Here is a 10,700-nt window from a genome sequence, read left to right on the forward strand (position 1 = left end):
ACACACTCTTTGACTATGATTTCTCCAACAGAACCAACATTGCGGATATATAAGGAGGGAGCTGGCTTGATTTCTGACGGGTACCCGTGCCCTTCAAAATTGATGGGTTTGGTGAAATATACAAGTTTTTTTTGTATTTTAGTGTAATTTTTTACAAACATTTTAAAATTGTGCAAGTATTTTACTGCCATAATGCTCAAAAACATGCATGACGCCCTGTCAAATAGCAACTATGGAGGGAGCCAAGGTAAGTACAACCACATTGGAAATGTCATTACAGTTTGTTGGTGCTACGTGGGTATGCATAGGTGTCAATACGGTTTGGTGCTATGCAGGCATGCATAGGATGTATATGTAGGTGCGAGCAAGAATGAAAGTTTGCTTGATGTGAGTGCTTAATGTACACTAGTGGGGACCCTTGCTGCTCTACAGGAGTATGTCCCCCTTTGTACACTCCTACCATGTGGCAAAATGAGATAGCTAGAGAGAGTGAATGAGTCTCTTGTAGCAAGGGGAAGAATAGAGAGAATAATAGTGTAAAGATTGGATTGGAATTTGGCATGATTCGTGCTACATTTATCCAGGGGAACAAAGGGTGCTTGCAAGTTTGGCAGCCTTAGCCTTCACTTCGTTGGCCAATTGCATAGATCCTCCGGCTTTCTTCTTCCATTTTTCTCTCTTGTTAAGTACAAAGTTGCATTTGCCATCGCTTCCCCGCCCCTTGTTTTGCCCCTCCTTTCTTCTTCTTCTTCATCATCATCATCATATCCCCACAGTCTTCTTCTGCTCTTTTACCCCCTTCAATTTTAGCATTTAAAGCTCCCCTAGGTGCTCATCCTTTTGTGCCCTTCGTACACATCCCGATTCCCCCTTTCACCCTCGCAAGCTCCTCACTCTCCTCGCAGATCTGCGGCTGGACTGAGCTCGCAATAAATTCAGCTCTGGCGCCAGTTCTGAAGTGAGGTTTCGCTGCATTCTGCGTGTGGGCATCGCTGTCCTGCTTTTTTTCCAAGTGGGTTCTGTTAACAAACTTTCTGAGCTTTACACTGTTTTGCTTGCAGAAGACCTTGTGAGCGCATCGCTTTCGTGAAGTGGGTTCTCTGTGCATCTTCGTCTTGGCTGAAGATAACCAAGTGGGTCTCCATCTGCGTTTTGAGGGCAGCGTCACTTTCCTGAAGTGGGTTTATCGCGGGGCTGCAGTTAACGTTCTGGGTATCGCTTCTCTATATTGGGATTCAATCGGCCTTCCCTAAAACTCTTCCTTCTACAGTGGTTTAAATGAACACCTGCATACCCTCCAAAAGACTTGTTTACACTAACTCCAAGGACCCTCTTTGAAAGCGCTTTCAGCCATGGTGTAGAGTCTTAAATCCCCAGTTTCTCTCCCATACGAGAGATGGTGTAAAATGTGGCGGAAACCCATTGTTGGGCGATTTGTAGTGGCCCTCGACGACATTGCTGCTAAGTTAAAGGGAGATGGTTCATAGTGCATCACAGATCCATAGCTCTTAGGGAAACCTGTGAGAGTGGTGATCGTCTACGGAATGGAACTCAGTCCTTTGGCAGGTAGAAACACTGCATCTGCATGCGAGCAACAGCAGGAGGTACTCTCTCTAAACTTGTTTTTGGCCCTCTACCAACGGCCACCGTCACTCTCCATTTATCCCACATACCCATGCCCACCCGCCTTGGATGCTTGCCTCCTGCTTGTGTACAACCCTGGGGGAGGGGCTTGACCTCTTTGTTTTTATTCAAGATTTTAGATTTGTACTTACTGATTTCCCATATCTGAAAGACAATGAACATGGTAGAATTGACTCGGCAGCAAGGAGGGATGGGTTTGCCATTAGGGTTTGCCGGGAATGTTGATTTTTTGATGGATGAAGGTATTGCAGGAGGAGGAGGGGGTGAAGGTGGAGGACGGGGGCTTGTCAAGTCTCCATGGCCATTGTTGCCCACCACCACATCACCCGATGTCCTTCACAAAATGCTAGCAGAGCTATCATATGGCCACCATCTCAAACCTGACATAGCTGCTCCATCCAGACATTCTGCAACGCACCAGCCGCCTTCATTCCCACCGTTCTCAGGCCATCTTGTCAACTGCATCCCTTACTCGGCCACCAGTTGGGTCCAGCAACTCCAAGGAACACTGCCCACTGAATGCTACAACGGCTTTGGCTCCTCTGGACCCAGAGATCCAGTCCGCCATTACTCACAGCATATTGCATTCAATGGAGGGTCTTTGGTGCTTGACACTGCAAGGGGTGAGCTGGTTAATGCTTCAAAGATGACCCCGAAGGAGATCCTCGAGGCCAAGGCCCTTGCAGCCTCCAAGAGCCACAGTGAAGCCGAGAGGCGGCGTCGTGAAAGGATCAACACACATCTTGCCACGCTAAGGACACTTCTTCCAAGCTCTACAAAGGTATGGCTCTTACTCTATGTTTTTGATCATAATACTATCATGAAATTGCTCCTCAAATGTTACTTGGTTTGCCTAGAATCATGTGAGTTTTCCAAACCCTATTTTTGGGCATATAAAATATGCACTTTTCTAGAATTATAGGAGGTTGAACTATACTAATTTATCAAAAGTGCATTTCTATACTGGTAATCAAGCATTATGAATATCTTTTTGATATTTTTCTCCAAAGACGAATCTTTTAGTAAAGTTGTTTGGTTTTACCCATTTGTTATACAATGTCCAAGGTTTGATGAATTAGAAGCATCGCCCAAGTAGGTCATCAGTTTTAAAAGAGTGTTGGAAAAAAAAGCATCATCGTCCATACATTAGAAAGAGATGTATTTGGTTCAGGTTTGAAGTCTATTACGTGAGTGATCAATGATCTGACTTATGCCATTCACACGTGCGCTATATATGCAAGCAAAGCTCAAAGTTCATGCTTCACCATGGCTGGACTTTGCCCTTTGTCTCAAAAGTAGTGGAGTTATAGATGCAAGGAGTGATATGAATGTGGAGATAAACCTACACCTTGATGACACGAGTTGGGATGCCTTAGCTTGTAGGCACTGATTGTTAGTTAATAGAGTTGATGGTGTGAATCTTTGTGAGTAGATTACCATATAATTAAGATTACTTCTCCTGCTTGTTCATTTCACTTTATGTGGTATCTGCAGACTGACAAAGCATCGCTGCTTGCGGAAGCGATAGATCAGGTTAAAACACTAAAGCGCCAGGTTTCAGACATTTATGAATATGGTCCCATGCCAACAGATCACGATGATCTCAGTGTCGAGAAGGTGTCTACATCTGCAGAAGGAAGGATATTGATAAGGGCATCTTTATGCTGTGATGATAGGCCGGACCTCATGAGTGATCTTAGGGATGCTCTAAATACTCTAAGGCTCAGAACTTTGAAGGCTGAGATCTCAACTTTGGGAGGCAGGATAAAGAATGTGTTCATTGTGACTTTGAAAGAGGACATGTCAGAACCGGACCAGGATATGTCAGTCAAGCATGTGCAGGATGCATTAAAGTTAGTTATGGATGGGCCTGGATGTGGAGAGCTTTCACCAAGCGGTTCTAATAAGAGACAGAGGATTTCACTTTGAGTCCCCAAGACTCACTTAAGAGAAGCTCTTGTGTTTTCGTTTCAGTTAGGGAGGTTTTTACATGGTTGTTGTCAACACATTGTTAGGAGAATGTAGGATAGTGGAATAGCTGGACTAGCTTGTTAGGCTTTGTTTTCAGATTCTCAGTATTGTAGCGAGTTGTTATTATGTCAATATTGTTGAATGACTAGAGGAAGCCGAAATGAAGTGTGTTTTGAATGACATACTTATCTACTACTTTTATTTCCATGTATTTGCACATGCATACATTATTGTTGGTCATGCTGTGAGTCATCTAACCCTACCACTTTCGATCAGGTGTTACGCCCTCTAGTGGCCACAAGATGCTCCATTTGTTTACACCCTCCTAATTCAGAGGATGTGTGAGAGTGCCATATTCAGGTAGCAAGTTGTACTTGTCGGGCCTAATTTGTAATCAAGATCTGTGCAAGTGGTTTCCTGGTTGGCTTCATGTTGCTGAGGGTAAAATTTGAGTCATGCCTTCCATCCATTGGGACTTGTGAGCAATCGATGTACTCGGTATGATACCTTTTCCAGCTTGGAGCACCTACAAGGACTTGTGTGAAGTACAGAGGTTTTGCACCTTTTCCTGACAGCTCCAAACAATCACGATGTGGGTAGAATGTGTTCAAACCCTCAAGGGAGGCGATGTGTTTGTAATTTTGAGCTGGACATTGGACAACAAGCCATCTGCTTGTGTATCAGTAAACATGTACAATCTTTTTGGTCATTTAACTCGTGGGAAGTGTTTAAGCTTGTGGTTTATGTGGATAAGCCATGTTTGGTTGCTGAATCCATCTCTGCTTCCAGCAGCTTGTTGGCCAGGACCTCGTGATAACAAGGGTTAAAATGCCAGAAGAGGTAGCAATTGGGCTTATTTTGCAAATGGCAAAGAGGCAGGTAAGTTGTTTGTCAATTCACCAGCATGAAAGAGTGATCTGGAAGTAACTGTGTAGAGGCTTCAAAACCACTCTGGTGTTGGAATTTGAAGGCTACATAAGAGCAGAACACTAATAAACTGAATATCTTGTATGTCTTCATGCTGAAGGATAGCAACCTGATCCTATGATCCAAATAGTGGAAATGGATATTGTTTTAAATTTATTGCCCAAGTGATGAAAATTTGGTGAGACTAAACAATGTGGTATATCACCAATTTTCACTTTATTTGCTAAGCATATTTTATGTGATGTTCTTGATGTTTATTTGTACAACTTGAGCATGTGGGTGAAAAAGAGGATTAGTCACATTGATGCGAAGCCCATTTTTGCAGAGCTAGGTTTTGGGAATTTTCATAGCCAAGTTTGTTGACATCTGACAGGCCCAGTTTAAGTGGGTTGTGGGAAAAGCCTCTCTCCCAGAGGATAGCTGCAAGCTCTCTATTGGTTTATGATAAATGCTCTTACTTGGGAGTAAAACCTGAATATTAGGTAAATGAAATCCCTATGCTGCCTAGAGTTGAGGTCAACATTCATATCTAATCAGGAATAGTAGTATCCTGTAGCATCGTCTAAACTCTAGACCCCACACCTACCTATAGAGAGAGAGAGAGAGAGAGATGATCATGATGATATTTTAACGTCCACACCTACCTAGAGAGAGAGAGAGAGATGATGATGATGATGATATTTTATTGTCCACACCTACCTAGGGAGAGAGAGAGAGAGAGAGAGAGAGAGAGAGAGAGGAGACCATTCTATGTTGAGAAGTTAGTGCATTGACATTTCAAACTTTTAAGGTTGACTCCAGGCATATAACAACATAGGTGTTCCAAAAGAAAATACAATATTATTATGCCTTTTACTACCAATAAAAAACCTTTTTGAGCAATCCATGTGGGCAATCCAGATTCTAAAAGGCTCTATGAGAAGACAAAGCGCCCATTTTGAATAGTGTTACTCCACGTAGGTAAGGATAGAAAACAAGTGAATAATCACATTAGCATTTTTTTTTAAATTTTGGGAGTTTGTGATTTGCGTTAAAGGGATAGAGAGAGAAGGTGAGGCCACATGTTTTTCAATTTGAAAGCTTGACTAGCCTTGCCAAAACACGTGTTGTTGGGAGCTTTGCCTTGGAGCAGCAAAACACTTTCGAATTGAAGGTGGGCTAGCCCATGAGCCGATGCCCAAAGGGGCATGGCATTTTCTATTTGGAAGCTTGTCGAGTTTGAAGGTTTTTTAGTGGGTGAGCCTTGCCTCAAGCCCCACATACTTGAACCCCTACAGGGGGCACTTGGTTGCTATCATGCCTAGCTATGGGTCTCCTGGGGTAATTGCCTTAAGGGAGTAAAAATATGCAGATATATATTTGTCAAACTTAGTGACAAGAGTGTTTGGCCTTTTGAGTTTGAGGCACGTCTATGCCTAGTTGACCTCGGCTCGAAAAACAAAACAAAAAAATCCATTGCATACTCCAGAGCTTCATAGCTATGGGTATGGAGGAAGAGCTTAAATCACCTTGATCGAGGTAAGAAGAAGGTTCCTACATTGAATCTCACTCGCAAAAACAATTACCTTATATACAAAATGGCTAGTGTTCATGCTTAAGAGGCCAAAACTTAAAAATAGTCCATGGCTACTATATCTAGCCTTGAGCAAGTCTATACACGAAGTCATAGGCTTTCCCATTTGGTGTTAGTAAGTTCATTCCATATATTCTAGTTCTGTATTACAAAATCTAAGCTTCTGTTATTGGAGAGTAAGATGGTAGACGGTCGAGCGAGACCATGTTGCCAGTTGGGAGATGTGTGGATGATCCAAGGTATTCAATGAAGCTATCTTGCAAGGTTAAGTGGTCAGCAAGAAACCAATCCATGACATACATCAGGGCTTTTTGAGATAGACTTTGAATGGCCCTTCAAGTAGGATGTTTGTTGAAACTACATGTGGCTACTAATGTACGGCTGGTTATTGAAGTGCAATTGTATCTCCTGATATTGTTTGTGTTAATGAGCTCTCTCGCATCCACTATAAATGCTTGGATACCACCGTCACCAGGTACTTGGTGTGCTTGACTAAGGCTTGGCCTTTTAGTTGGCGAGTTGGTGTTGCGGCATGGCACATACAAGGGGTGTTGTGGGACTTTGGTGATCTCTTTGAGCCTTGAGGTTGCTTGGTGGTGCCAAGGAGTTGGTGCATGGCTCTCTTGGGGTTTTGGCACTGAGGTTGGCTTGATGGAGTGGGAATGAGGAAGGCCACTAGACATGGACTTGCTAGTATTTCCTCTTGAAGTGTGTGCTTAAGTTTTGGGGATGGCATCGAAGGCATGGTATTCCATCTTTAGTTAAAGTCTTTGGCTTGGTAGTAGAGGTTTGTGGTGAGGGTTCCTTTGACCCCTGGACACATGTGGGGGCTCGTGGTTTGTATAGAAGCCTTGTAGATGACAAGCTTTGACTCGAAACTCGCTGACCCTGTGCTCTTTACATGGTGCTCATTGTTCTCTTCCATGATCTAGCTCGTGTGTACTCCTCCCTTGGACTTAAGAGAGGATCAGGTCCACATCGCCCCACAATAGATAGCCGAAGCTATCACCTATAGATCTTCTATAGGTGGCACTCACGAGGAAATGTTTGCAGATTGATCACACTCATGAGAAATGAGTCATACTCTCTCTCTCTCTCTCTCTCTCTCTCTCTCTCTCTCTCTCTCTCTAGCTCACAACAGTATGCAACTAGATAATACGATCAAGAAGATTGACATCATATTCATGAAAGGAGTCACGTTACATTTGATTGACAAATTCTTAAAATGGTGATACCACAATCAACCAACAAGCTCTAGGCGAATAAAAAGTGCCATGTGTGGTCCAATGTTACATTTGACCTTCAACTACTTTTTCCCCACTATCACTAGTTTTGGTAGAAGTTGAAGGTTCAGCTCCAAATTTGTCTCCAAATTCAAATTCAAAATTTCTCGCCCAAATATTTAAAGGGATTCATATCTCCTTTATTTGCTTGTTACTCATTGTTGTCTTGAATGTGGCCAAACTATTATTACTATTTTAAACATTTTTTTAAAAGGTGAGAGAACATTCACTCTTTTTCTTTATTCTCTACTTCACAAACAAAAAATGGCAAACTCAGGTTCTTCTTCGTGACATCCTTCAAATATGATACATGCCATAATAGTTCACAAACAGGTTGAAAGCGAAGAATGGAAACCAACAACATACAAGGTCCATGACTAGGTGACCATGCTTTCATCTTGTAAAGGTCCCCACAGAATCAAAAGATGCAAGAGAGAAAATGTTCAATTCCGTTTGGAAAGGAGGGATCTTAGGGTTTAAAATAGGAGAGGACAAAAAGTGGTATGCTAATGTGCAGCATGTCTACACACCGAAGGAGATGAACTTGGATCCCTCAACAATTGAGCGACCAATTCCTACACATTGTAGGCATTTGAATACTAGCAATAATGTTTCATTAGGTATGTTTAATTGATTTTAAGTTTATGGTGTAGATGGTTTTCCATCAACAAGCATCGAGTGGCAACTTGTTGAATCATTTTCAAGTTCATTCAATGTTATACACGCCGAATTTGGCAACATTCTATATCCTGATCAACCTTCTGCATTTTCATAAAGAAAGGATTGTACCTCTGCAATGCAAACTATATTGTTCAACCTCGGCCCACAGTATATGGAAGTCTAGAAGAAGTTCCTGTACCAACACTTCATACGCTTATTGATTGGAAAACTCCAAACAAACAGACTGTTGATGTTTTCAGGTCAAAGATGTTGGCTGAAATACACTCTTCAATGAAAATTGGAAGGATTTCAAAGAGGATAAACTTTCATGATTTCTTCCTCTTCACATCTTTGGGGCATGCTTTAGTAAAGTAGGGATGCATAGAACTAGGACAATGTGGCTTCAAAAAATGTTGAAACCTCAACATTTGATGATTTTCTTGGTGAGAAATGGAAGGTTAAGGAGGAGATACACAAAGGGGATCTATTTATGTGTCAGACATACAATGACTCGTTGATCTTGTCATACCAAATTCAACGACAAACACTTTACATGGGCTTCCAATACAGGCAAAACACAAGGTAGCTGGGTTCCATTGGATTCAGAGGAGAATATGGAACAAAACAATTTGAAAGTATGGCTTACTTCTGGTGAATGCAAGGTTTTTACAGTGACTTCAAAGTGGACATTAAAAGATGTTTGTGCAGCATTGGAATGCATTTTAAGCAATGAATCAACATAATTTCTTCTTCACATAAACGAACAAAAAATTGGTAAAATATCATAGAAGACATTTTATTGCACTGATATTCCTATATCAGTAGATGTATTGTTCTCTCTATGAAACATTTTGTACTCCCTTTTTTTACAATGCAATGAACATTGTTTTTTACTTTACATGCAACGACATTTCATCCAAGTAATAGCTTAAAATATGTTAATAATATCGACATAAAGATTTGTGTACATGAGTATCGCCAGGGAAAAATTGATATACATAGTGAGTCCATACAATATGATGATTCAAGAGACATTCTCTTGATGCTTTTCTTGTTCCTTGGCTGCTTCTTCCTCAATTTTGCCTTGGTCAAGAGGCGCCTCCTTTTTTGAAGCTTGGGAGTTTGCTTCTTAGGAGTTTTATCCTTTTCTAATTCTTTGGGAGTTTGCAACCGGACCTTTAATTTTCTTGAAGAGAATAATCAAAAGACTCATAAAAATTATATCAAATATCAAACAACCACTTGAAATAAATTGAAAATTAAAGCATATAACAAAACATAGAGCAAGAGAAAGAAGTACATCACCATCAACACAAGGCAACACAAGACTGGGTGCAATCTTCCCCCCCCCAACGTGAGTGGCTTCTTCTCGCGTGGGTATTTTTATATATTCCAAAAAGTAGGCTTTCAACCAAAAATAAAGTATACATGCATATTTAGACTTGGCCATTTAATTAGCTTTGTCCTCAATTTTAGCCTTTGTCCTCAAACCTTCTAAGGTTTGCACTATTTTTCTAATTCAATAATCTAACTTGTGCACATATGCACATTACAAAATAAATCAACTAGTGCTCGTATGCACACTGTACAATAAATTGACGCGTGCACACACACACATCACACTGATGTCAAAATAATATCAAATGCCATAGTACAGCCACAAAATATTGTGAGATCGGTCCACACGCCATGACTCAATCCACCATCCGTGCGACACCTAAATCGGTACCCTCGCACTGTGCAACACCTAAATCGGTACCCTTGCACATCTCATCACCTAAACTCATAAACATAAACCACGTCAGTAGTAACAATCAATTGACATCTCATCAATCAATCCTAACGTGTTCATGATGAGAAATAGGCATCATAAAAAAAATATATACAAATTTAAATGACCATGATTATTATTCAAATAACATGGGTCATAACAGTCCTCCCTGTTGGGAATCAACTGTCCTCAGTTGCGTAATCAATGAGTGGATGGCTTCATGGTACAAGTGGTGGACAAGATCATCACATCAAACAATTTCTTAAAAAAAAAAAAACCAAACAAGTGAACGCATGTGAAAAGGATCTAAGTGTCCCATACCACATAGGTACCTTCCACATCACTGGTGAAAGATAGGAGACATAGATACGTCTGGGGTAGGTATGTAAAACCAATCTAATGTCCCATACCATAGATTAATTCCACACGACACTACCTTAAGAATAGAAGTTTGAGACGGAGTAGCTAATTCCCTCTGAAACTTTCATTCCGACATAACTTTTCTCTATCCTCAAAATTAGTCTACAAGTCTTATTTCAAAAATGAATTAGGTCGAAATGGAAATTCTTATCAACTTAAGATTGAAAAATAATCACTTACATTACTATCAATAACTTGATGAATTCTGGGGATTTGTTCTTGATCTTAATCTTGTAATTGTCTCACTAAATTCTCGGGATTTGTTTTTGATCTTAATCTTGATAAATTCTTGAGATTTTTCTTTGATCTTAATCTTGTACTTGTCTAACTAAATTTCAAAAATTATAATCTTTGAATAGGTCTATAATTCTTGAATTTGTGAATGTTGCTTGTAAACAATGAAATCTTAAGGGGATCTTGATCTTAAGCTTAATCTTGAATTTGTGAATCT

General features: G+C 40.7%; 1 protein-coding gene across 5 annotated transcripts; it reads left to right on the top strand.

The window, feature by feature from the left end:
* Window positions 1-560: 560 nt before the first annotated feature.
* LOC147638503 (transcription factor bHLH30-like) lies at window positions 561-4,791 on the top strand. Of its 5 annotated transcripts, none has more exons than XM_086798417.1 (4): window positions 561-958; window positions 1,062-1,604; window positions 1,896-2,425; window positions 3,139-4,791. In XM_086798417.1, exons 2-4 carry the CDS (start codon window positions 1,586-1,588, stop codon window positions 3,571-3,573), a joined length of 984 nt encoding a protein of 327 aa, XP_086654543.1. In that variant the 5' UTR covers window positions 561-958; window positions 1,062-1,585; the 3' UTR covers window positions 3,574-4,791. The 5 variants fall into 5 exon arrangements, with proteins under 5 accessions (XP_086654543.1, XP_086654541.1, XP_086654544.1 ...); XM_086798415.1 differs by having other exon boundaries at window positions 669-958; window positions 1,887-2,425; XM_086798418.1 differs by having other exon boundaries at window positions 685-958; window positions 1,065-1,604.
* The last annotated feature ends 5,909 nt before the right edge of the window (window positions 4,792-10,700 follow it).

The sequence above is a fragment of the Cibotium barometz genome, chromosome 5, assembly GCF_041138505.1.
Source record: "Cibotium barometz isolate CiBa-2024 chromosome 5, ASM4113850v1, whole genome shotgun sequence".
Lineage (NCBI taxonomy): Eukaryota > Viridiplantae > Streptophyta > Polypodiopsida > Cyatheales > Cibotiaceae > Cibotium > Cibotium barometz.

Bases quoted from the DNA above. Each gene is read 5' to 3' on its own strand.
- LOC147638503 (XM_086798414.1), top strand. From the start codon at position 1,799: ATGAACATGGTAGAATTGACTCGGCAGCAAGGAGGGATGGGTTTGCCA. The intron at 2,426-3,138 runs GTATGGCTCTTA...TGGTATCTGCAG, and splicing joins TTCTTCCAAGCTCTACAAAG to ACTGACAAAGCATCGCTGCT.